Source organism: Ahaetulla prasina, chromosome 7, assembly GCF_028640845.1.
Source record: "Ahaetulla prasina isolate Xishuangbanna chromosome 7, ASM2864084v1, whole genome shotgun sequence".
In the NCBI taxonomy this organism is placed as follows: Eukaryota; Metazoa; Chordata; class Lepidosauria; order Squamata; family Colubridae; genus Ahaetulla; species Ahaetulla prasina.
Window position 1 is genome coordinate 9,219,112 of NC_080545.1, and position 27,706 is coordinate 9,246,817.

At 44.3% G+C, this 27,706-nt stretch overlaps 1 protein-coding gene across 2 annotated transcripts in view; it reads left to right on the forward strand.

The window, feature by feature from the left end:
- RELN (reelin) overlaps window positions 1-27,706 on the forward strand; it is a 457,527-nt gene that overhangs the window by 189,125 nt on the left and 240,696 nt on the right. For both annotated transcript variants that reach the window (XM_058190565.1, XM_058190566.1), the window contains exons 4-7: window positions 2,597-2,667; window positions 11,680-11,712; window positions 17,274-17,352; window positions 22,626-22,722. In XM_058190565.1, the coding sequence (XP_058046548.1) occupies window positions 2,597-2,667; window positions 11,680-11,712; window positions 17,274-17,352; window positions 22,626-22,722 (280 nt within the window). The remainder of the gene's footprint in view (window positions 1-2,596; window positions 2,668-11,679; window positions 11,713-17,273; window positions 17,353-22,625; window positions 22,723-27,706) is intronic.

Consider the following 27,706-nt stretch of genomic DNA (forward strand, 5'->3'; position numbering starts at 1 on the left):
ATATATATATATATATATATATATATATATATATATATATATATATATATCTCCATATATCCATATATATATATATATATATATATATATATATATATATATATATATATATATATATATACATATACATATATATACATATATATATACATATATATAAAATATAGGTCTTTGGTTATTCTCCCACGTAAAATTGGAAGTGTCTTGGCGACGTTTCGACGAAGTCTCATTCGTCATCTTCAGACTTCAGCTTCGTGCTCCCAGAAGCGGGAGAAAACCCGAATAACCAAAGACCTACATACAAACACCCGCGAAAACGCTCAGAAAACAAATATATAATATATACAATACAAATGAAGAGTTAGTGGCTCAGTAACTAAGTTTAAACTTGCTTGGGATAACCATGTCTGTCATCCAACAAAAAATAAAATTAATAAAATTACGATTAAAATACATAAATGAAAAAGAAAAAACTCAAAGGGCAGAGTCAATGAAGCACTAGGTGTTTCGCTGCCATCAGTTTTCTATGTTTCTATATTCAACTCATTCAAATTGTTTTAAAAATTCAGCTTAAGTTTCAGCTTTGTGGTCTCTCATCCATCTTTATAATCGATGAAAATCAGATCTGATTATCTGTTACGATTAACTCCAAGGTAAAACGTCATTATTTCTGCTGGAAGTGATTCTGAACTTATTATAGCAACTTGTAACCAGTGTTTAATTTTCAGATCATTAACCTCTATATTTGATTATATTATTTCTATTATTAGCATCATACCGTGGGCAGCGGTAGTTATTCTGCAGTGAACAAATAAAAGATAACGGGGCAGTTAAAAGTTATGTGTGGTGGTTGTGTTTCAAACAGAGCAAAGCCTGAGCTATGATCTCTTATATCTGTTATCTTATACATGTTTTGACAAATAAATAAATAAATAAATAAAATAATAATAATAATAAAAGTTTTGGGCAGAATGGATGACTCCCAAATGTACAGCTTCTTCGTTCAGAAAGCTTGCATGAAGCTCCCCCATTTCATTGTTATTTGACCATCTTGCCTACAAGGGAAGCAGAGGCTGTTCGCACCAGTTCGGGTGAAACTTGTAGCGGCGACCTGCAGGTGGGCCTGCCCGGGCGCAATCCCGTCCTATATCGCTGTGTTTTTGATGCCGCAAGCATGCGCGGATGGCGCGTGTGAGCTAATTGCTACGTTGTTTTGACATTGCACGCAAGTGCGGGCAGCGCGTGCTAGTGAATTGCCGTGCTATTTGACATCACGCACATGCGCGGATGGTGCATGCTCACATTTCCGGTGCTGGGCGAACTGGTAGCTACAGTATGTGAAACCCACCTTTGAAGGGAAAGAAAGGACGAGTGTGTCAGTGGTGGGTTTCAAATTTTTTTAACTACCGGTTCTCTGGGTGTGGCTTGGTGGGCGTGGCCTAGCTTGGTGGGTGTGGCTTGGTGGGCGTGGCAGGGGAAGGATACTGTAAAATCTCCATTCCTTCCCCAGTCCAGGGGAAGGTTACTGCAAAATCTCCATTTCCTCCTGATCAGCTGGGACTTGGGAGGTAGAGAATAGATGGGGGCGGGGCCAGTCATAATTTTTACTACCAGTTCTCCGAACTACTCAAAATTCCCGCTACCAGTTCTCCAGAACTGGTCAGAACCTGCTGAAACCCATCTCTGGAGTGTGTGTAATTGCTGGTATTTGTAGACTCCCTTGTGGAAAGGAAAAAGATATATTGGATTCAGAGGCAGATTGATTGGCCCTCAAATCAAAGCAGCTCTTGTGATCTGGCCATAATTGATCACCTCAGTCACAGCCATTTGCCACTGGTTGTGTTCGACCTTGGGGGGGGGCATAGGCAGCTCAATGTCACTTGTGCTGGGGGCGCCTGTGGCGGCCCAAGCGCTCTACCAGCGAAAACGGGCTCCCGAGATCCGTTTTCAGCCACGACGGCCTCCTGCAACCCTCTGTCAGCGAAAACAGAGCTCGGAAGGGCCCCTTGCATTTTCCTCCTCTCCAGGGCAGGTGTAACGATTGTAAGTCACTTTTTTGGTGCTTTCGTAACTTTGAACCATCACTAAGTGAACTGTTATAAGTTGAGGACTACCTGCGCGGAGTACCTTTACATAAAATTTGGACTCTTGGCTACTTACAAAGAAGGAACTAAACAAGAAAGCTAACCAGCCATGTTTTGACAGTGGATACATCCCAACCACTTCTTCAGTTTTAAGAAAGGAGAAAATATACTTAAACATTTCCTTCAAATGGGTTATTTTTTTAATGATATAGGACAAATTTTCTCAACAAGAACTACGTTCCACTTGTCTTTGAACTGCTTTAGTATTTATAACTAACATTTTCCAATTTTGGGCAATTTTGAGATGTGTTGACTTCAATTCCCAGAATTCCCGGTCAAAATGGCCATCGCTAAGAATTCTGGGAGGTGAAGTCCATATATCTTCAAGTTGTCTAGGTTGGGAGATACTGGTATAGATTGTGTTTCTTTCCCTAAAAAGGGTATTTTTGTTCTGCAGTTTAGTTATGCGGTTTTGTTTTGGGTTTTTTTGACATATTTCTTTCTATTTCTAGGGCAACTGCTACTCACAGAGGTCAAATTATATTCAAGGATGCCTTAGCCCAACAGTTGTGTGAACAAGGAAGTAAGTGTTCATTTATTTTTCTGTAATTTTAACTTGTATTAATTGAAATTTTTAAGTTGGTCAAGGAGCAGCGGCCTCCCAGTTGTTTTTACTGGGATGGGTGTAGAAATATCCAGAACAAAAAGTCTCATCTATTCTGTATTAAGCATTGTGTATCATAAGAAACAAATTGCGTCAGTATTTCAAACAAAATTCCAAAATTCTGATTAAAAGGAAACCAAGATTAGTTCACATCAGAGTTGGGAAAAGGCTACTTCTGTCGCATCCAAAGTTTTATTATAAATTCCTTTATAGGTGGGTGGTGGTGGGGGATAGTTTAGAATTATTTAGACAAATATTACAAAGGCTTATGTACAGAGAAATGAATAGAAGCGTAGCCAAGAATAATTGCATCTGTTCATCTTTAATAAGCATTGATTTTTGTTCTGTTTAGATTTCGATTTAAGCACTGAGCAAACCAAGCATGAGTTCATTGGGGGATTTAGCCTTTATTAAACTAGAAAAAAAGAAAAGAACAAAAAAACAAAAGGAAAGGGCTACGAAGAATGGTGACTATTGACCCCCCCAGCTGGTAAAGAGATGCATGTGGTAACTTTAACAGAGACCCAGGCAAACATGAAGAATCTTTCCCATTCTTATTTACGAAAGGAGAAGCTTTATGGGAACTATTCCATGTGCTTGGAAAATTGTTCTTTTCATAAGTGAGAACAACAGCATCCCTGCAGGCAACTGTCACAATCTCCATTGTGAGTCCCTTGTTACGGAAGTCATAATAATGACATATTTTTCAGTATTAACGCAAGGATTCCCATGAAAGAAACTTTAACCATTGGAGATCTTCCAAGTTGTCCATAGTCTGTCAATCTCAAAGGCTGAAGAACTCAGGGGTTTTTGACCCTAAGAAAGGAAATTAAGCCCACACAAACGACACCAATATAATACAGTCCTCCATATTATATAGTTAATAGAAATTTTTTTAATTGGCCAAGTGTGATTGGACACACAAGGAATTTGTCTTTGGTGCATATGCTCTCAGTGTACATAAGAGAAAGGATACCTTCATCAAAGGTACAACATTTACAACACAAATGATGGTCAATATAACAATATAAATCATAAGGATTGCCAGCAACAAAGTTACAGTCATACAATCATAAGTGGAAAGAGATTGGTGATGGGAACGATGAGAAGATTAATAGTAGTACAGATTTAGTAAATAGTTTGACAGTGTTGAGGGAATTATTTGTTTAGCAGAGTGATGGCCTTCGGGAAAAAACTGTTCTTGTGTCTAGTTGTTCTGGTGTGCAGTGCTCTATAGCGTCGTTTTGAGGGTAGGAGTTTAAACAGTTTATGTCCAGGATGTGAGGGGTCTGTAAATATTTTCACAGCCCTCTTTTTGATTCGTGCAGTATACAGGTCCTCAATGAAAGGCAGGTTGGTAGCAATTATTTTTTCTAATGTAACGTAACGTAACGTAATGTAACATAACATAACATAACATAACAACATAATATAAAACATAACATAACATAACATAACATAACATAACATAACATAACATAACATAACATAACCAGTGGTGGGTTTCAAATTTTTTTTTACTACCAGTTCTGTGGGCGTGGCATGGCTTGGTGGGTGAGGCTTGGTGGGCATGGCAGGGAAAGGATACTGTAAAATCTCCATTCCTTCCCCAATCCAGGGGAAGGTTACTGCAAAATCCCCATTTCCTCCCGATCAGCTGGGACTCAGGAGGCAGAGAATATATGGGGGCGGGGCCAATCAGAATTTTTACTACTGGTTCTCCAAACTACTCAAAATTTCCGCTACCGGTTCTCCAGAACTGGTCAGAACCTGCTGAAACCCACCTCTGAACATAGCATAGTATAGCACAGCACAGCACAACACAACACACACCGTTAGTTATATTACATTAGACAGAACTGAAGAAAAAACAGTGGCTACCAACCTGCCTTCCATTGAGGACCTGTATACTGCACGAGTCAAAAAGAGGGCTGTGAAAATATTTACGGACCCCTCATATCCTGGACATAAACTGTTTCAACTTCTAACTTCAAAATGACGCTCTAAAGCACTGCAGGCCAGAACAACTAGACACAAGGACAATTTTCCCCCCATGCCAACACTCTGCTAAACAACTAATTCCCACAACATTGTCTAACTATCTAGTAAGGAAGGCTGTATTACTATTATTCTCATTTTTCCTATCTCTTTATCTTTTTCTGCCTATAACTTTGTTGCTTGTATCCAAGATTTATATTGGTTTTTTTAGTATCCCAGTACAATTTATGTTGATTGCTTATTTAGTATCCTATGACTATCACTAAGTGTTGTATCTTATGTTTTATGATTAATGTATTTTTACATACCTATGTATCACCATGATTTATCACTTGTTGCTTGTATGTACGCTGAGAACTTATGCACCCGAGACAAATCTCTTGTGTGTCCAATCACACTTGGCCAATAAAGACTTCTAACTTTATTTATTTATTTATTTATTTATTTATTTATTTATTTATTTATTTTGATTTTTATACCGCCCTTCTCCCGAAGGACTCAGGGCGGTGTACAGGCATAATAAAAAACCGGCAATACAATATACAGATTTAAAATACGATTTAAAAAACTTATTTAAATTAGCCCAATGATTAAAATTTACCATACTAAAACCCCGTTTAAAATTAATAAATTTAAGATTAAAATCCCGATTTAAGCCAGCCCCGCGCGGATAAAAAGGTGAGTCTTGAGTTCGCGACGAAATGTCCGAAGGTCAGGTATTTGGCGTAAACCCGGGGGAAGCTCGTTCCAGAGTGTGGGAGCCCCCACAGAGAAGGCCCTTCCCCTTGGGGCCGCCAGCCGACATTGTTTGGCGGACCGCACCCTGAGAAGTCCCTCTGTGGGAGGCGTGCAGGTCGGTGGGAGGCGATGGTAACAGCAGGCGGTCCCGTAAGTACCCAGGTCCTAAGCCATGGGCGCTTTAAAGGTCATAACCAACACCTTAAAGTGCACCCGAAGGCCACAGGCAGCCAGTGCAGTCTGCGCAGGAGGCGGTGTTACATGGGAGCCACGTAGCTCCTCTATCACCCGCAGCTGCATTCTGGACTAACTGAAGCCTCCGAGCGCACTTCAGGGGGAGCCCCATGTAGAGAGCATTACAGTAATCCAAGCGAGAGGTAACGAGCGCATGAGTGACTGTGCATAAGGCATCCCGATCAAGGAAGGCGCAACTGCGAACCAGGCGAACCTGGTGGAAGGCCCTCCTGGAGCGGCCGTCAAATGGTCTTCAAACGACAGCCGATCATCCAGAAGGACACCCAAGTTGCGCACCCTATCCTTTGGGGCCAGTAACTCGCCTCCAACAGCCAGCCGCGGCTGCAGCTGACTGAATCGGGTGCCGCATCCACAGCCACTCCGCCTTGGAGGGATTAAGCTTGAGCCTGTTTCTCCCCATCCAGACCCGTACAGCCTCCAAACACCGGGACAGCACTTCAACAACTTCATTGGGGTGGTCCGGGTGGAAAAGTACAGCTGGGTGTCGTCAGCGTACTGCTGGTATCTCACCCGAAACCACTGATGATCTCACCCAACGGCTTCATGTAGATGTTGAACAGCAGGGCGAGAGAATCGACCCTGTGGGACCCCACAAGTGAGGCCCCTCGCGGTCGACCTCTGCCCCTGTCAACACCGCTCATGCATCGTCGGAGAGATAGGAGGAGAACCACCGATACGGTGCCTCCCACTCCCAATCCCCAACCGCGCAGCAGGATACCATGATCGATGGTATCGAACGCCGCTGAGAGGTCTAATAGGACCAGGGCAGAGGAATATCCCTGTCCCTGGCCCTCCAGAGATCATCCACCAATGCGACCAAAGCTGTCTCCGTGCTGTATCCGGGTCGGAAGCCGGACTGGAACGGGTCTAGATAGACATCTTCATCCAGGTGTTGGGGCAGCTGTCGCGCCACGGCACTCTCTACAACCTTCGCAACAAAGCGAAGGTTGGAGACTGGACGATAATTACCCAAAAAAGCTGGGTCCAAAGAGGGCTTTAAGGAGGGTCTCACCACCGCCTCTTTCAAGGCGGCAGGAAAACCCCATCCAACAAAGAAGCGTTGATAATCCTCTGAGCCAGCCTCGTGTCACCGCCTGAGTGGCCAGTACCAGCCAGGAAGGGCACGGGTCCAGTAAACATGTCGTGCCGTGAAGCCTCCCCAACAACCTGTCCACGCCCTCGGAGCCACAGGGTCAAACTCATCCCAAATGTGCTCAACAAGACGTGCCTCTCCTCGCTTGATCATCCCAAATTCGTCCAGACCGTCCCTCAGCTGAGCGATTTTATCGATAGATAACCACTAAACTCCTCGGCTCGTCCCTGCAAAGGGTCATCCCGCACCTCCTGATGTAGGAGAGAGCGGTCACCCAAACAGGGCGGCCGGGCGGTTATCTGCCGACGCAATGAGGGTGGGCGTGGGCGCCTCGCTTCCCTCATTGCCACTAGGTAGGTCCTAGTATAGGTCCCAACTAGTGTCCGATCAGCTGGAGCGACTGGACCTCCAGGTGCTCTAGGCGCCTTCTCCGCGCTTCATCTCCCTCAGCCCCTCGGAGAACCAAGGGGCCGGACGAGATCTACGCCGGGTCAGAGGCCGCAAAGGCGCGACACGATCCAGGGCCGCGGCTGCGGCCTGCTCCCAGGCCATGACCAGTTCCTCAGTCGTGCCGTGGGCCAGATCCTCAGGGAATGGCCCAAGCTCCGTCTGGAACCTCTCAGGGTCCATCAGGCGCCTGGGACGGAACCACCGTATAGTGGTTCAACAAATTGGCCATTGCAGGAGAAAGGTTTAGTTCAAATTTAAAATAATTGAGACGGCTGAGGCAAGGACATCAAATGAGAAAGTTTGGTCATGGAGCTCCCAGAGAAAGGAAGCCTAATTGTTCTAACCTGAGAATTCAGACTTTCTCACCTTCTCTTTTTTTAAGATTTTATTATGTGGTTTAATTCATTTCTTTTTCAAAAAGTAAATAAACGAAGCAGTGGTGAAATCCTTCGCGGGTTGCCACCAGTTCACTTCCTGTGCATCCGTGGTGCGTGCCAAACAAATGCTGTGTGCGCACATATGTGCAATGCACACCAAACGCATGCTGTGCATGCACACATGCGCAGTGCTATCAAACGCATGCTTCGTGTGGAAAAAGAAGCCTTTCGAAGGTAAGTAGAACAGTGTTGTGCCTCGTCCTCCTCAGCTGGGCCCCTCCCATCTCCTCCCGGGCCTGTTATCAGACTCCGAGTCTGATAATGAAGATGAATGGCCTGTCATGCCTCCAACCCCCGGTCCTGGCCCCATGCCCGGAGAGGATGTCAGGAGCGAACAGATAAGCCCAAGACAGCTCACTCATACAGTGTGTGTTCCTTCGACGCAGCCGTCAGAGCAGGAAGTCAGCCAAGTGGTGCAATTACCCGGACCTGCTACCTCTGACCCCTCCCTTTCCCAGATGCCGACAGTAGAGACAGCTGAAGACAATTCAGAGTGGGAGGATCCTTGCTTCCAGAGATCTGAGAGGCGACACCAGCAGAAAGAAGGGTGGGGCAGGCCTGGATAAATGCTGAGTCATGGAGCCACACCCCACAGCCTCTATAAAGGACCTGCTTTTGGCATTCCAACCTTGAGTCAAGCAAAGTCTCATCTAGTTTGCTGCTATCGCTGAAGTCACAACTTGAACTCCTGCCTTTCCTGAGAAACCTCGGAGGAATTTGGCAAGCTGCAGAGGCTTCATTGCCACGTTTGATACGGACTTTCTGGAACCGGTCATTGGAGTGGGAGGGGACACGGCAAACAGGGAGGGGGAGGAACAGCTGTGCTGCGCGATTTAGATTTGCTAGAAAGCAGGATTTCTAGCAAATATAAATTGTGCGGCACAGATGATCGTCGGAAATACTAGTTTGGATTAACTGGTAGCTTTTTTTAAACTATCGGTTTTCCCGAACCGGTAGCTTTTATTACTACCGGTTCGCCCGAACCGGTGTAAACCGGTAGCATTTCACCCCTGAAATGAAGGTTAGGGTTCTTTACGACCATGTCAAACTAAAATTTAAACTTCCACTCAGTTTTCCCAGACCAGAGTTGGTTTTAAAATAAGTGATGGGTTTTTTTTGAAGTGGTAAAATTCTGACTTGAAGCTGCAGTACTGTGAAAAATGGATTAAAAATGTATTTAAAAAAAAACCTGCCCGCTTTTTTTTAATACCAGAAAACATCAATTTTATATAATATTCTTGCTGTGTGACATTTTGGGACTTTATTTAAAATATATGAAGGTCAAAACTGCAGCTTACCGCAATAAAACATAGCTTGCAATAAAGAAACCATTATGAAGGATGTGAAAGTATGCTCATCACCCATTTAATGGTATCTTTTTAGTTCCTTTTATAATTTCTGAGATGAAGAATTAGAATTTGAAATGAGTATAAGATACTTGAGGCAAAAAAATTGTAAGGTTTTTCAGACACGTTAAAAAAATTGAGAAATGAAGTAACTTTAGCATTCAGTCTTATGACCAAGACATTAAAAAACTTAACTTTTGATACATGCTGCTCAATCTTACAAATAATTTATTTCAACCAAAATGTAGCCATGACTTCTAGAGGTCATATTTTTTTCACCATTATCCTATATATAAAAATCCCAACGAAATATGTGCAAAAATACAGATAGTCTTCAACTTCACAATTGAGCCCAAAAACTCTGTTTGTTAACATTTGTTAAGTGAGTTTTCCTTATTTTATGACCTTTCCTGCCACAGTTGTTAAGTGAATCACTGCGGTTCTTAGGTTAGTAAGACGGTTGTTAAGTGAATCGCTTGTCAGAAGGTTGCAAAAGCAGATCGCATGCCCCTGGAGACCTGTAACGATCATAAATATGAACCAGTTGCCAAATGTCCAAATTTCAGCTACCTGATCGCGGGGATGCTACGGTGGTCTTAAGTGTGAAAAAGCTCATGTCACTTTTTTTCAGTGCTGTTGTAACTGCGAATCGTCACTAAATGAACTGTTTGTAAATGGAGGACAAACAAAATGTAAAGCAAAAAGCAATCCAGCCAGATATTGCCACCCTGTATCCTAATGGGTGGAACAATTGCAGTTCAAATAATCTAGGGCAGCGGTTCTCAACCTGTGGGTCGCGACCCCATTGGGGGTCGAATGACGTTTTGCCAGGGGTCACCTAAGACCATCGGAAATATGGGAAGTATACTTGCAAGTCGAAGAATCGCGCTCCAATGTTTGACTCCACAAGCCAGCTGCGGGCTCTTCAAATCGCTAGCCGAATTCGGCTTCAGGCGCGATGAATTAAAAAAAGAGAGAAATCTTTGCTCTGATGTCTCCCTCTCAAACCAGCTGCAATCACTCCCCATCGCTAGCCTAATCTGGCTTCAGGCGCGATAAACTTAATAGGGGAGGAGTCTCCACTTTAATGCCTCCGTCCTCAAGGCAATCGCAAGCAGTTCAGATCGCTAGCCAATACGACTTCAGGCGCGATAAATTCAAAACGAAATTAATTTTACGGTTGGGGGTCGTCACATCGTGGGGAATTGTATTAAAGGGGCCGCAGCATTATAAAGGTTGAGAACCACTGATCTAGGGCCCAAGGAAGTCCCAAGACTGTTTCACAATTATGACTGGATGTGTCAAATAGTTTCATTCCAAAACACTTAGTAATGGTGGAAGCCAAATGGAGGCTATTTGGCCTTTTAGGGACTTAGTGAACTCAAATGATTTAGAGTTGAGGGAGATATAAGTAGCCCTTGACTCACAAGCACTCATTTAGTGACCGTTCAAAGTTTACAACAGCACGGGGAAAAAAGTGACTGATGGCAGTTTTTCACACTTACGACCGTTGCAGGTGATTTACAGTAGGACTCTTGACAACTGACTCACATTTATGACGGTCGCAGTGTCCCAGGGTCATGTGATCCCCTTTTACGACCTTCTGACGAACAAAGTCAATGGGGAAGCCAGATTCACTTAACAACCGTCTTACTAACTCAACAACTGCAGTGATTCACTTAACAACGGTGGCAAGAAAGATACAATGGGGCGCTTAATTGCGTCGCTTAGCAACATGAGTTTTGGGCTCAGTTGTGCTCGTTAAGTCGAGGACTACCTGAATTGTCATAGCGCCTGCAGTCAACGCTTTAATGTAGCTGTGTCTTTTTCTGCGGTTGCGTGTCGGCAGCTTTACAATCCCAAGAAAAGACACAGGTAGATCTCAAATCATCCAGTTTTGGTCACCACGCTATTAAAAAAAGATGTTGAGACTCTAGAAAGAGTGCTGAGAAGAGCAACCAGGATGATTAGGGGACTGGAGGCTAAAACATACGAAGAACGGTTGCAGGAACCAGGCCTGGCTAGTCTAGTGAAGATAAGGACCAGGGGAGATAGAATAGCAGTCTTCCAATATTTGAGGGGCTGCCACAGAGAGGAGGGAGGGGTCAAGCTATTTTCCAAAGCACCCAAAGGCCAGACAAGGAATAATGGATGGAAATAGAACAAGGAGAGATTCAACCTAGAAATAAGGAGCAATTTTCTGACAGTGAGAACAATCAACCCATGGAACCAAAGTTGCCTTCAGAAGTTGTGGGAGCTTCATCACTGGAAGCTTCCAAGAAGAGACCGGGCTGCCATCTGTCAGAAATGGTGTAGGGTCTCCTGTTTGGGTGGACTAGATGATCTACAACTCTGTATCACCTTCCTTCCTTCAAATCTGGATCCTTGAACAACCTAAAATGGGTATTAAAATGGACCAACTTTATGCAAAATGACCATCTTCCTTAAATTAAGATGCTACTTATATTTATACATTTTTTTAAAAAAACTTTGCCTCTCTCTCCCAACATTTTAATTGGTAATGTTCAAAGCTGGCTACAGTCAAAGACCACTGTGGGGGAAATGTGTATATATATATTTATATATTTATTTTCTTTTTGTTCTTCTTTTGCAGGTCCGACAGAAGCTCCCTTCCATCCTCTTTTAGGTACGTCAATAAATTAATGTTTTGGCTTTTACAGGGTATCGGGTTTGGAATCCTTGAATAATTGCATTTTTCAAATAATATCTCACTTGAAAATATCCCATCTAGGTCAAATCGATTTTTATTATGGTCACAGAGCGGTGTTACAAATAAAAGTATTTTTTTTAAAAAATAGTAAAAAAAATTAAAATAAGAGACAGACACAATAATATGCGCTCTCACAGGGAGGGACTCCTTAGGGTGCCGTCCGCCAGGCAGTGCCGACTGGCGACACCCAGGGGAAGGGCCTTCTCTGTGGGGGCTCCCACCCTCTGGAATGAACTTCCCCCAGGACTCCGCCAACTTCCTGACCTTCGAACCTTCCGCCGCGAGCTTAAAACACATCTATTTATCTGTGCAGGACTGGACTAGAATTTTAATTTTAAATTTAATTTTAATGGGGGTTTTATCATTTTAATTGTAATTTTAAATCTTGGCCTATTTAAATAAGTTTTTTAATTTAGTGTTTTATCTTGTATTATATTTGTATTTTTATCGGGCTGTAAACCGCCCTGAGTCCTTCGGGAGATAGGGCGGTATAAAAATTTGATTAAATAAATAAAATAAATAAATAAATAAATAAATAATATATTGCGACTGGTGGTAGAATTATTAGCAGGCACTTAAGAGTTTGCCCGATTTTGCATACAATTTGCAAATTCATAACAGAATTTGGCCATATTCAGAGAAACTACTTTGTACTGATCTAATAACAGTTGTTGCACGTAAAAGAGATCAATACAGGTCTTCTTCTACTTACATCAGTTCATTTAGTGACCATTCAAAGTTACAACGGCACTTTAAAAATGCGACTTCTGACCATTTTTCACAGTTACAACCTTTGTAACAGCATCCCCATGGTCATGTAATCAAAATCCTTATCAACTGACTCACATTTATGACCGTGGCTGTGTCCCAACAACGATCAAAGTCAGTAGGGAAGCCAGATTCACTTAACAACCTTCTTACCAACTTAACAACTGCAAATGATTCACTTAAGAACCCTGCCAAGAAAAGTCGTCAAAATTCACTTAACAAACATCTTGCTTAACAACAGAAATTTTGGGCTCGGTGGTGCTTGTCCTGTAAATCGAGGACTACCTGTATTTTCCAAGTATTTTTTTAGGTAAGGTATTATAAATTGAGCCTGTGAGTTCTTATAGGTCAGTGATGGCAAACCTTCTCAGCACCGAGTGCCGAAAAAGTCACGCGGAAACATTGCGCGTAAGCGCTCATTGGAGCTGTGCTCCGGAAAAGCTGGACTTCCGGGTTCTAGCTTGCTGATTGATTGATTGATTGATTTGATTTGATTTGATTTGATTTGATTTGATTTCTTTACCGCCCTTCTCCCAAAGGACTCAGGGCGGTTTCCAGCCAGATAAAACACAATTATACATATAATATAAAAATTAAAAAGTCTATTAAAAAACTAATTCAATTTGGCCGAATTAAAACTTAAAAACCAAGAATAAAACTATAATAAACCCCTATTAAAATTACTAATTACTTCAAGCCAGCTCTGCGCGGTAGAATAAAAACGTCTTCAACTTGCGACGAAAGGTCCGGAGGTCAGGGAGTTGTCGTAATCCTGGAGGCAGCTCATTCCAGAGGGCAGGTGCCCCCACAGAGAAGGCCCTCCCCCTGGGGGTCGCCAGTCGACATTGTTTGGCTGATGGCACCCTGAGGAGGCCCTCCCTATGGGAGCGCACAGGTCGATGGGAGGCTATAGGTGGCAGCAGGCGGTCCCATAAATAACCCAGTCCTATGCCATGGAGTGCTTTAAAGGTGGTAACCAACACCTTGAATTGCACCTGGAAGACCACAGGAAGCCAGTGCACAGGAGAGGTGTTATATGGGAGCCTCGAGTTGCTCCCTCTATCACCCGCGCAGCCGCGTTCTGAACCAACTGGAGCCTCCGGTTAGCTTGCATGCATGCCCGACAGTCAGTTGGCTGGTGCACATGCGCAGGCCGGTTTTCGGCACTGCCGTGCACGCAAAGGGATCGTGCTCTGGAAAAGCCGAACTTACTGGTTCTGGTGTGCGTGCACACCCAACAATCCGCTAGCCAGCATTTCGGCACTGCCGCGCATGGGAAGAACTGTTGATCGTCTTGCGTGCATGCAAGCCAGAAACCTGAAAGACAAACGGGCAAGGGCGCGCGTGCCAGGCGACATGGCTTCGCGTGCCACTTTGGCCATGCGTGTCATAGGTTTGCTATCACGGTTATAGGTCAAAAAGAATGGAAAGAAAACTATATTAAATAATTGCATGGATGTGTATTCCAGTTGGCTTCATCCCACTTTTATAAACCCTCAAATCTCTTCGCTTCAGGTGCATAAAAGGAGCTTGAAAAAGCCATCGGGGGGCGGGTGGGTTGTTACTGTATTTCTAGATTAATCCCAGATTGCACTGGAAATCATAACTGAGCCTTTTCCAGCCTGTTGTGCGTCCCCTAAATGCTTAGCAAAAGAGAGAACAGATGAAACTAGCAGATGGCTCTCTGACTCTAGCAAATATGTTTGTGCTCATTTGTTTATGACTTTGGCCCTGTTTCATTTTTGGCAACGGTTTCCTGACCGTGTAGGCGAGGCAGAAAACTTAGCATCAGCCCCTTGGCGGGCATAACCGCAATCAGGCTTACAACTCAAATGCATCTATATTTGTTGGCTACGATGGAAATATTCTGTAAGGCAGAATTTGGGTTTTCGAAAAGTAGAACGGCGTGTAGTTCTGTTTACACCAGTGGTAAAATGTAGCCGGTTCTATTCGGCTTGGGTGAATCAGTAGCGCTGGCAGCTGGAGGCTTCGCCCACCCGCCCGGACGTCATCACGTCCCGTTTTTGATGCTCTGCGCATGCGCAGAAGGTCCTGCGCACACGCAGAGGTGTTGCGCGTGAGCTCCCATTTGCGAACCGGTAGCGAAAGTAAGTGGATTTCACCCCTGGTTCACACCTCTGTTAAATGAGATTGAAATGTTTATTGCTGGGTTTCAGGAACGATTTCCAAGACAAGCCAACTCTCATCTCATGTGAGCAGCTAGCTGAGGAACTCTGGGAGTTGAAGTCCACAAGTCTTAAAGTTGCCGAGGTTGGAGATCCCAGCTTTGCAGCCCTCTCTAAGCAGTTTACAGAGTCAGCCTATTGCCCCCAACAATCTGGCTCCTCATTTTACCGACCTTGGAAGGATGAAAGGCTGAGTCAACCTTGAGCCCATCATCAGGATCGAACTCCAGACAGTGGGCAGAGTTAGCTTGCAAAACTGTATTCTAATCGCTGTGCCACCAGGGCTCCCATGGCATGGCATTATGGCATATTATAGTGCGATACTTCAATATCACCAAGTCAATGGTCCAAAATCATGATAGAAGGGGGTGACTGAAGGAAGAAAATGAATAATATAAGGCAAAAGCTAATCGTTGTTCTTTTCTAAGCTAGGCATCCGAAGTGATGTTATTTTGTGGGGTGGTCCATAATTTGTTTTTCAAAACCTCAACATTTCATTCCATGGCTTCAGACAGAAACAGTTCTGTAGATGGCATGGATTGGACCCAGGAGAATTTGCATGTGGCTCAGTAGCTAAGAAGCTGAGCTTATCAATCGAAAGGTCGGCAGTTCAGCGGTTCGAATCCCTACTGCCGCGAAGGGGGGAGCTCCCGTTACTTGTCCCAGCGTCTGCCAACCTAGCAGTTCGAAAGCACGTAAAAAATGCAAGTAGAAAATTAGGGGCCACCTTTGGTGGGAAGGTAACAGCGTTCCGTGCGCCTTTGGCCGACCACATGACCACAGAGATGTCTTCGGACAGTGCTGGCTCTTGGGCTTTGAAACGGAGATAAGCACCACCCCCTAGAGTCAGGAATGACTAACACATATGTGTGAGGGGAACCTTTACCTCATGGAGGAGAATATTGGTAGCTCAGGGCCAAAATACAAGGTCCTTAGTGGTCTTTGAACTTGGTTGTTTTCTTGCAGACATTTCATTACCAAACTAGGTAACATCATCAGAGCATTGATGCCTAGTTACCTAGTTTGGTAATGAAATGTCTCCAAGAAAATAACCAAGCTCAGAGACCACTAAGGACCTTCACAGACAACCCTCATTTCAACAGGAAAGGTTGAAAGAAAAACAGCAGGGGTCTCTGCAATGCTTCCTATTCATATTTAATATTCATCTTCAGTGCTTCATGTTCAAAAGCCAAAAGTACGAAAGGGGTCCACACAGGTGATAACTTTTTCTAATCTTAAACCTTAAAACATTTTTTTTTTCTGGACAGACAGAACACGAAGGTAGCGCCACGATTCCAGGAAAAGAATAGAATAGAATAGAATAGAATTTTATTGGCCTAGTGTGATTGGACACACAAGGAATTTGTCTTGGTGCATATGCTCTCAGTGTACATAAAAGAAAAGATACCTTCATCAAGGTACAACATTTACAACACAATTGATGGTCAATATATCAATATAAATCATAAGGATTGCCAGCAACAAGTTATAGTCATACAGTCATAAGTGGAAAGAGATTGGTGATGGGAACTATGAAACGATTAATAGTAGTGCAGATTCAGTAAATAGTCTGACAGTGTTGAGGGAATTATTTGTTTAGCAGAGTGATGGCCTTCAGGAAAAAACTGTTCTTGTGTCTAGTTGTTCTGGTGTGCAGTGCTCTATAGCGTCGTTTTGAGGGTAGGAGTTGAAACAGTTTATGTCCAGGATGCGAGGGATCTGCAAATATTTTCACGGCCCTCTTCTTGATTCGTGCAGTATACAGGTCCTCAATGGAAGGCAAGTTGGTAGCAATTATTTTTTCTGCAGTTCTAATTATCCTCTGAAGTCTGTGTTTTTCTTGTTGGGTTGCAGAACCGAACCAGACAGTTATAGAGGTGCAAATGACAGACTCAATAATTCCTCTGTAGAATTGGATCAGCAGCTCCTTGGGCAGTTTGAGCTTACTGAGTTGGCGCAGAAAGAACATTCTTTGTTGTCCTTTTTTAATGATGTTTTTGATGTTAGCTGTCCATTTGAGAACTAGTTACTTTAAGAAGTGGCAGTCAATTGATGAATTAGACAATTACATAAACGCCCCTCCACGTTCTAAAGCATCTTTTCACCTTTGAAAAAGCTATACAATATTGTGGTGTTTTTTTTTTTCAAGAAATGGAAACAAATGTTGGGGGCATGAGCTAGTATACCCGCTTTGAATTGCATTCGCATTGCATAAGGATTTAAATAATAGCAATAGCAATAGCACGTAGACTTATATACACTTCATGGTGCTTTTACAGCCCTCTCTAAGTGGTTTACAGAGTAAACTTTATTGCCCCCAACAGTCTCAGTCATCATTTTGCTGACCTCAGAAGGATGGTGAGATTTGAACTGCTAAATTGCAGGTAACCGGCAGTCAGTAGAAGCAGCCTGCAGTACTGCACTCTAACCACTGCACCACCATGGCTCCTGAGAGATATTAGGCACACTGGACAAATTTAGTTTGTCTAAATATGCTATAGGTTGTTTTCTCTTTCATTTCAGCCGAGATGCACAGCGACAGCATCATATTACGGGATGATTTCGATTCTTATCACTTGCAAGGACTGAATCCTACGATGTGGTAAGTTCAGTTGCGTTTATAGATTTATTTGGCCGAAACAAGTATAGCAGGCTGCCCGAAATTTTGCTGTGGAATAGCAAAAAAACTTCTCAAACTCCCCAGTGGCCTGACATCTAAAAGATAAATGAGTTTCAAGGAAGGAAAGAAGGAAGGAAGGAAGGAAGGAAGGAAGGAAGGAAGGAAGGAAGGAAGGAAGGAAGGAAGGAAGAAGGAGGAAGGGAGAGAGGGAGGGAGGGAAGGGAGGGAGGAAGGAAGGAAGGAAGGAAGGAAGGAAGGAAGGAAGGAAGGAAGGAAGGAAGGAAGGAAGGCCCCAACAATCTGGGTCTTCATTTTACCGACCTCGGAGGGATGGAAGGCTGAGTCAACCTTGAGCCCATCATCAGGATTGAACTCCAGACTGTGGGCAGAGTCAGCCTGCAATGCTGCGTTCTAACCACTGAGCCATGATGGAGGGAAAGAGGGAGGGAGGGAGGGAGGGAAGGAAGCAAGGAAGCAAGGAAGCAAGGAAGGAAGGAAGGCCCCCAACTATCTGGGTTCTCATTTTACGGACCTCGGAGGGATGGAAGGCTGAGTCAACCTTGAGCCCATCATCAGGATCGAACTCCAGACTGTGGGCAGAGTCAGCCTGTAATGCTGCATTCTAACCACTGAGCCATCATGGAGGGAGGGAGGGAGAAAGGAGGGAGGGAGGGAGGGAGGGAAGGAAGGAAGGAAGGAAGGAAGGAAGGAAGGAAGGAAGGAAGGAAGGAAGGAAGGAAGAAAAAAATGCCATGGTGGTAGGTGTTTTGACCCACGACTAACCAACGGATTTAGCCCGTTTTCAAATCGTCCTGAGCTTTGCTGCTCAACGAATATACAGCTTCACTCTGATCGTCTTGAACAGTTTCTTGATTAAAATACAGGAGACAGTCTTTTCCATAGCACCGAGGTCTGGGAAAACAAATGTTTCCTTAATGGGCATTGTTTTTAATAACAGCATATTTGCAGCCTCCGAGTCTTGGAGAGTCCTTTGACAATCTCTCTGGGTGCCATCTGTTGCGGTGGCATCATGCCTCGTTATTAACCGATCAACGCTTTCCGCGGTAGAGCTTTCCGTTGTCTAGTAGCTGTTTGTGCAATCATTTCAGCTTTTTTTTTTAATCTCTGCATAAGCCCAGAATCTGATGCACTTAATAGACGCTTTTGGGGAACGCGGAATATGCTTTCTTGTCTCAAATGCCTGCCGCAAAAGCCATTGATAATCACGCTCAAGTCAAGTTTCCCACAGATGGCGAGGATCAAGGATGCAAGCAAGCAAGGATTACACAAACGCTATTAAAGGTTTCTGTAATGCAGGCGCTGGGGGAAAATCTGGAATCTTGAAAACCACAAGCGGCATGTCCAAACTTAATTGATTAGTGAGTTCATTAAGACGGAATCTCTTGCAGGGTTGTGTTATGAATTATTTCTTGCCAGCTGGACTGAGTCGCTGTTTGCGAGATAAGCAACAAACAGACTCCTTTCCTATCTCTCCGTTGTTTATGTCTAACACTACGGGAACATTACGCTCCCGGACTCCTCTTACAGTTAGTAGAACTCCTTTGCTTAGTAATCAGCTAGTTAGTACCACTTGTCTCCTATTTGTATCATGGTCATCAAGTTAATCCTTTAATTTCGACCAAACCAAGTGTAAATGTATTGTACAATGGGCAAATATGGAACACAGACAGTGGTAGGATCCTGCCGGTTGAACAAGTGGTTCGCTGATCACGTGTTTTGCACAGTTTTAACAAAACTAAACTTCCACGTTAATTCTGGGGAATAACACAGCTGAGGTGCGGCAATCTGTTCTGTCACGCAAAGCGGCTGAGAGCATAAAGCTAAGTAAAGTGTAGGGGTGGGTGGACAGACCCAGCTGATCATCGGATATACCGGTTTGCCCGAACCGGTCCAAACCAGCTGAATCCACTCCTGAACACGGACAAATGTAAAACTAGAAGAAGCTTGGAAATTTTCTGGAAGATAATTGATATGACAAGACCCTTTAGGGCAGGGGTCTCCAACCTTGGTCCCTTTAAGACTTGTGGACTTCAACTCCCAGAGTCCCTCAGCCAGCAAAGCTGGCTGAGGAACTCTGGGAGTTGAAGTCCACAAGTCTTAAAGGGACCAAGGTTGGAGACCCCTGCTTTAGGGCAGAAATCTAACTCTGTGTATATAGCTGCAAAGCTATGTGTATTTTTGCTTTAGTATTAGGCAAGCCTTAACAATTACACAAAACACACAGAATCGTGTGACGTAATGGTTAAGATGTTGGATGGATTGCTAGCGTTGAGTTGCTCATCAACCATGGAAGCACATGGGTTGATTTCAGGCCAATCGTCCTTTCGTCGCTCAATCTTCCTCCCAAGGTTTGTGTTGGGGATGAAATCGGAATTCTATATGTGCCACATAATCTGTTCTGTTTTAAGAAAAAGTGAAACACGTAGGAAAAAAACGAGATATACAAAAATTATCACCGTAGAAAAAACGAGATATACAAAAATGAGCCCCACGTCAGTTAATACTTACTTGGAAAACCTTTAGCATGAATTACGGCCTTACAACGTCTTCCCATGGAGTGAACCAAATCTTTTAGTTCTGCAGCTGTTATCATATGAAACCAAGTTTGAATGATGGCTTCTATTAACTGGGCTTTACTGCTGGGTCACTTCTGACTAACACGTTTCTTTAGTTGGCTCCATAGATTTTCAATTGGGGTAAGGTCTGGGCTCTTCCCAGGCCATTCCAGCAGTGGAACAGGATTATCTTGAAACTCCCCCCAAAAATGGTGTTATTAGCCATCAGACCTCAAAAATACACTTTCCCCAAAAGGTTTCCACAATTTGGGCCACTACTTTTTTTTTTTTTAATTTGAATTTATATCCCGCCCTTCTCCGAAGACTCAGGGCGGCTTACACAGTGTTAAGCAATAGTCTTCATCCATTTGTATATTATATACAAAGTCAACTTATTGCCCCCCCCAACAATCTGGGTCCTCATTTTACCTACCTTATAAAGGATGGAAGGCTGAGTCAACCTTGGGCCTGGTGGGGCTTGAACCTGCGGTAACTGCAAGCAGCTGCTGTTAATAACAGACAGACTTAGTCTGCTGAGCCACCAGAGGCCCTGTACTGTACTGTAGCATATCTGTATGTGTGTTACGTATGTTCAGACTTTTGAGAGCAGGCAATAGAATTTCATTTTTAATGTGTGCCAGAGTTCCCACAGGAAAAAAAATGACAATAAATTATCATTATCTTATCTTATCTTGAACCCCTGCTCAAGCAGGAGAACTTGTACCATTTCATTTCAGACAACTTACGACTTTTGTCCCTTAACCTCAGGGCCTCTGGTGGCTCAGCAGACTAAGTCTGTCTGTTATTAACACCAGCTGCTTGCAGTTACTGCAGGTTCAAGCCCCACCAGGCCCAAGGTTGACTCAGCCTTCCATCCTTTATAAGGTAGGTAAAATGAGGACCCAGATTGTTGGGGGCAATAAAGTTAACTTTGTATATAATATACAAATGGATGAAGACTATTGCTTGACATAGTGTAAGCCGCCCTGAGTCTTCGGAGAAGGGCGGGATATAAATGCAAAAAAAAAAACAAAAAAAAAACTAAGATGGGCTCCAGTACGAATCCGAAAGCTCGGAAGACAAAATCTCTGGTCCCGATGAACCAACCCGGATTGGATTCTGCAACATTATCCTGGGACACATCTATTCACATTCATTTCATTAAGACTATTAAGCACAATATTCCCTGTGAAGCCACATGATGTCCAAGATACTCGACTGCACTCTACTGATGGAGCATCCACAGCTTCTGAACTGGCTCACCTCCAGAAGTTGTGGGTGCTCCATTTCTGGAGGTTTCTCAGGAAAAGTCTGGAAAGCCATTTGCCTGGAAGGATATAGGGCTTAGGTGTCAAACACAAGACCCACAGGCTGTATCCGGCCCCTGATGTGGTTGGATCCAGCTCTTGGGGCCATCCTGGAAAATGTAAGATCCGGTCAGCGTGTCTTCGGCCCGGTCTACCCAATGTGAAGCCAGCATGCCAGCAGTTTAGGGAGTGGTATCAAGCTGGCCACGCCCACCCAGTCAGCCCCACCCACCCAGTCAGCCCCACCCACCCCGTGGGGAACCACAGCCTTGATGCGGCCCTCAATGAAATTGAGTTTGACACCCCTGATATAGGGGTGGCAAATCTATGGCATGTGTCCCAGAGGTGGCACGCAGAGCCCACTCTATGGGCATGCGTGCTGTTGCCAGCTGTTCTTCTGGGTTTTGTTGTGGACATGCACACCAGCTAGCTGGTCTTTGTGCAAAGATCAGCTGGCCAGCGCGCATGTCTGCGACGGAACCTGGAAGAGAGCATTTGGTCGGTGCACATGCATGCCCGAAGAGCAGCTGGCTGCCCCGTGCACACACACTGGCCAGCTGCTCTCTTGTGGATTCCAGTGGGTGCACGCTCCAGTTTGGGCACTTGGTGCCAAAAAGGTTAGCGATCACTGATATAGGGTCTCCTGCTTGAGCAGATGGTTGGACTAGGTGACCTCCAAGGTCCCTTCCAACTCTTGTTATTCTGTATGCTTCTGTTCTGTCCCCCTCAACCACAACCCAAAAGACACACGAGCTGACTATATTTGCCAGCAATGTATTCCTACTACAGATATCAGTTCTGGCAACGAACCTGCGATTGCCTGCCAAGTCCTCCTATCTCTTCAGTGCAGCTGCAGTCTGTTGCTGGAGCAACCCAGAGTTCAGGAATAAACAGAAGTCCAAGAGCCAAGACCTTAGTCTCACAACAAAGCAGCCAAAGTTTCCAAAAGTCAGTTTTTGTCCATCACGAAGCCCAATGGCAGCTCCACCCACTTTTATACCCTGTGGAGTGTGGCTCCGTAACTCAGCACTTCCTAGGCCGGCCTTTCCCTTTCCTTTGCTGTGCACGTTTCCCTCGGTGTCGCTGCCTTGCATCTAGCCAAGATTGCTCCTGCTCAGCTGGCTCTTGGGGCGTTGCCAAGGAGAAGGAGGGGTCAGGGGAAATAGGCCGTGTCAGCTCCTCCTCCACCACCTGGCCTGCCTCTGGAATCTGGAGTGGAGCCAGAGAGGAAGGTCCTGCAGAGGGAAGCTCCCCTCACTCTCCGAATCACTCTCAGCCAGGAGGCCAGGTTCGGGTCCCGCAGACACAGCCAACAGCTTCCTTCTTCCATGGTGCTTCCAACTCACTTGGATTCTTTTTTTTTTTTTGGCAGGTTTGAATGCAGCAACTGTGAGGTTGGAGACCAGTGTGGCGTCATTATGCACGGGAGCGCTGTCACTTTTTGTGAGCCATACGGGCCAAGAGAACTAGTAAGTCTTGGCCGATCTGACTGGTTGATGAGGTCTCAGCTCTTTGAATAGTCCACGTGGCGGGAAAAGCTCGTTCGTCTTACGTTCCTCTTTACGCCCCGACAGTTTTATAGCCCTGCTTCCTTTCCTTGGTCTTGAACACATTTTTCTTCCACCACCCGCTCCCCAAATAGTAAAAATTGCTTTTTCCACTTTGTGATAGAAATGATTTCTTTAAATCTTATTGCCTTCCACCTTCTTTGTAAATGTCTTTGCTCTTCAGCTTTCAAACCCTGAAGGGTCTTGCAAGGGGAAGTACCGGTAGTCCTCGACGTACGCCCACAATTGAGCCCAACATTCCTGCCGCTAAGTGAGCCGTGGAGTGAGTTTTGCCCCGTTTTACCATCTTCCTTGCCAGAGTTTGTGAAGTAAATCAGTGCAGTCATTAAGTTTGCTTTACTGATTTGTAACTTATTTATTATTTGGCATTTCTGCACCTCCCATCGCCCTCACAGAGAAGGAAGTTTAAAGAAGGGTCGATCATTTAACATTTTTTGAAACCGCAGTGCAGTGTTTTTTCAACGTTGGCCGCTTTAAGACGGGTGGACTTCGACTCCCAGAATTCCACAGCCAGCCATGAATTCTGGGAGCTGAAGTCCACAGATCTTAAAATTGACAAAGTCAAGAAAACACTGCAGCGGACTGTACATAGTTAAATTTCTTAATCACATCCAGAGGTGGTATTCAGCCGGTTCGAACCAGTTCAGGTGAACTGGTAGCGGAAATTGCAGGTGGGCCCATTCTCACCCACCCTCCCCTGCTCCATGCCATCCTATTTAGGCATATTTTTGAGGCCGGGCGCATGTGAGGAAGGCATGCAAGCGTGCAAAGCGCATGCGCAGAAGGGCGGGCACATGCATGGAAGGCGCATATGATTGTGAAGCAGGTGGGCGAGCGGCGAACCGGTGGTAACAAAATATGAAATCCGCCGCTGATCACACCATCCTGTTTAATGAATGCGTTTCTGGTACTGAGCCTCATAACTACAGGCTCCTCCCAGACTTTAGAAGACTACATAAGTACAGGTAGTCCTCGACTTACAACAGTTCACTTAGTGACCATTCAAAGTTACCATAGCACTGAAAAAAGCGACTTACGACTTTTGCGATAAGTGATTTTTCACACTGAAGTGCGTTGCGGCAACCCTGGGCTCATGTGATCACCTTTTGCAACCTCCTGGTAAGTCAATGGGGAAACCAGATTCACTTAACAAACCGTGTGATTCACTTAGCAACTCTGGCAAGAACGGCCATAAAATGGGACAAAACTCACTTAACAACCGTCTCATTTCAGCAACAGAAATGTTGGGCTCAATTGTGTTCCTAATTCAAGGACTACCTGTACAAGCCAACGTTCCTTGAGTTCACTCAGCGGGTGGAACAGGCTTTGAGTTAAACCAGGGAAGGACGACGTTACTGAATATGCAAGATTGAGGAACAGCCGTAAAAATATTGTATTTTCCCATCCAAGGTTATTGCAAAACTGAAGATACATTATTCCAGGCAGTTTTAGTGGTTTGGCTTGACAACTATTTTTAATTCATGGCCCTGGGCTGGGAGGGAAGGGCCATCGCGCAGTGTGATTTGCAGTCACTATTTAATGTCCGGGTTCTTCTAAATTAAAAGAGCTCAGAAAATGTTCCACCCCAGATGAAGTAGACAATAATTCTTAAATTGGGTCGGTGGCGATGCCAGGGTTTTTGCCTCCGGGCCAAATCGTCGAAGAGCAAAATTATACTGACTCATTTCCTTGCTCGTGTTCTCAATGACCCATGCTTAAATAGTCTCTCCGTAATGTTGGAGAGACCACAAGTTAGCAAATAGTAGCAGAATTCCTGTTACTCCTGAACATGATGTAACGACCCACATACCAGATCTGTTAAAGAAAGGTAATAAACACAGCAAGTTTTCTCTCGGCTTTGGATAGTTTCATTTTACATGACATTTTGACCTTGTCTGTTTCTGCATCGCAATTCCTAAATATAATCTTCTCTCCTTCAGGTTTTTTTAAAAAAAAATAAACCAGCTTGCTTAAATCCGCCTTAATGTCACTTCAGATTTATTAGCAAAGTTTAAATAACAACAGTGTTCCACTTGCCTAATTTATTTGCACTTCGTAAGTGCTTCCTCACAATAAGTATTTCTCGCTATACGTCTACAAATGATATGAATTCGTTAGAAATCGTTTGTAGGAAATTCTAGCAAGGAGAAAGTTTTGGACACATGGAGACAAGGTACTCATTCTCATGTCTCCCTATCTGCCTGTGAATATGCAGTAACCACTACTTTGTTATGTCTTCATAATGTTGCTTTAGGTTTTATCTAATTCATACGTGAATGTCAGGTGCAAAAGACTAGATCCACACCTGAAGGTCCAATTAAACCGCTTTATTGCTAAACACCTACGCACAGGAATCTTCTCAACTATCAGTCAGCAATTGCTTGGGATTAGATAAGTCTCAAAGGAATTTGGAGAATGTGATTTATGACACATTCTGGGAGGAGGGGGGAAACAGGGTCATAGTTGGGCCATAAATTACATGGGGCAGAGCTGACTTGCTGTCAGGGTTCCAACGGGTGCCCTAATTAATTCATGAGCCTCAAGCCAAGTTTCCAAAGAAATCCAGTTATTTATTAGGAGCAACATGTCAGCACGTACCCAAGTGAAGTCAGCTCTGCCCCATGTAATTTACGGACCAACTATGACCCTGTTTCCCCTCTCCTCTCAGGGTATGTCATAAATCACATTCTCCAACGGAGCACTTTCGCGGGCTCTAGAGAACACACCTCTCCAGCTGGCTCTGGTAACCTAGGATGCAGCCTTGAGAAAGGTATGTGTGGAATGTGCTTCTGGTTGCTGCCCTGCTGCTCCATCACTTTCCCCCCCTCCTGTCTATGGCAACTCAAGAGCAGGCCAGGAATGCTTTATGAGTTGACATTAGGGAGGTGACTATGTAAAGATTCTAGACTGATCTCTCCTTTGACTCCACCCCCAGATTTTGCCACTTCTCCTACAATGAAGCAGCTTAAACCTTTTTTTATTTTTGAGGAGGGGGGTTTCCTTTGAGTCAATATTGACACCTGGTAATATAACTAGCTGCTTCCTAGGGTTGAGAGAGTGACTGACCCAGGTCACTCAGCTGACTTTATGCCTAAGGAGAGACTAGAATTCACGGTCTCCTGGTTGGACATGGTGTAGAAAGTTCCATCAATGATGTCTCATTGTACGTTCATGATGCAGTCAGGATTCAGATCTTGCCTGGATTCTGTTGGCCACAAGATGCTGTGGGAAAGCCCCTCTTCTGTGGCCGCTGGTCATCACTTTCCATGGTCATTTGGTCTTGGGATGAAGCATAGATTGGGCACCCTCTCATTTCTCAAGGGTCTCTCTTCCATGGGTTTCTTAAATGCATAGGGATGTGCTCTTCTTGAAATCTAAAAAGATCTCTTTTTAACACACATTTAGCATACCTCTAGAGTGCTGCACAGAAGCCATAATTCCTCAATTGCCAATGAGGAAGTAGCTGAAGTCTAACTCCTGACCTTCAATGAGATGTCCTCTCAATTTCTGATTCTCCCCCACCTATGATCAAAGAGGACACTGTTGGGAGTTGGGATAAAAGAAAGATGGAGAGAGTGATCGCATAGAGTTGAATTGTTTGGAACAGGAGATCTCATGGAAGCAGGGATGGGTTGGCCTTCAACTATTTTCCCATCCGCAGTTGAGAGCTTCTTGCTTATTGGGAGTTCCGAAAAGGGAAAGATGGAGACAATGATCACGTGGAGCTGAATTGTCCACCTTCCGAAAGTAATGGTTACTTGTATTGATTCAGTCCTTCATTCCTTTCTTTTAGTCATGTGAGGGTAAGGTTATTCTAGTGGACACCTGATCTATGTCAGGTACCACGGTAACATGCAAACTTTGATAGGAGGGAGAATTGAACAAGATTTGTAATTTAGGAGAGATTAAACAAGATTTTTTGCTTAGGAGAGGTGGATGAGTGGGCAGGAAGACTAGCACTTCCTGTTTTCCATCCTTAGGAAACCTCCAAAAAGATCTCTGTCAATCCTCAAAGCATCCCTGGTCTGCTCTCAAGTTGCCATAGGCCAGGTGGGATGGGAAACTGGCAAAACGGCATGGCAGCCAAAGACAGATGCACCTTCCAGACTTATCTCTCTCAAGGCTGTCTCCCAGGGTTACCCACAGTGGCTGGAGGGGAGTGACTTCTACAACTCGGGAAATTGCTCCGTTGGCAAATGTGATTGATGACACATCCTGGGGGGGGGAGGGAAACAGGGTCATAATTGGGGCGTAAATGACATAGAGTCAGAGCTGGCTTCGCTTGGGAATGTTCCAGACATGAAGTTCCTAATAAATAACTGGATTTCTTTTGAAGCTTGGTTCGAGGCTCATGATTTAATTAGGGCATCCATCGGAACCCTGACAGCCTCTCATCCTTGTCCTAACATTGAAAGACAGAAGAGACCATACTTTAGTGCGGGGAGAAGAACTTCATGAACATAAGGGAGGAATAAGTGTCTAAGTGCCCTAGAGACTGAAATGCCTAATTGATTTTTTTCCAAGCTGCTCGGTGACAGTTGGGGAATTTCTAATCACTTTGCTTCGGGCTATCAATTCACTTTCAGGCTAAGTTCCAAGCAGGGTTTTGGAGCTCTAGAGAAGTCAATAGGGAATAAGTTATATAAATGTTTAGAGCTGGAGCTCCTGTTCTTTTGTAGTTGTACAGATGTCTGGGGGGGAGGTCTCCAACCTTGGCCGACTTTTAAGACTTGTGGACTTCAATTCCCAGAATTCCCATGCTGGCTGAGGAATTCTGGCAGTTAAGGTCCATAAGTCTTAAAGATGCCAAGGTTGGAGGTCCCTGGATTATATTTAATGATTTAGGACAGAGGTCTTCAAACCTGGCAGCTTTAAGACTTGTGGA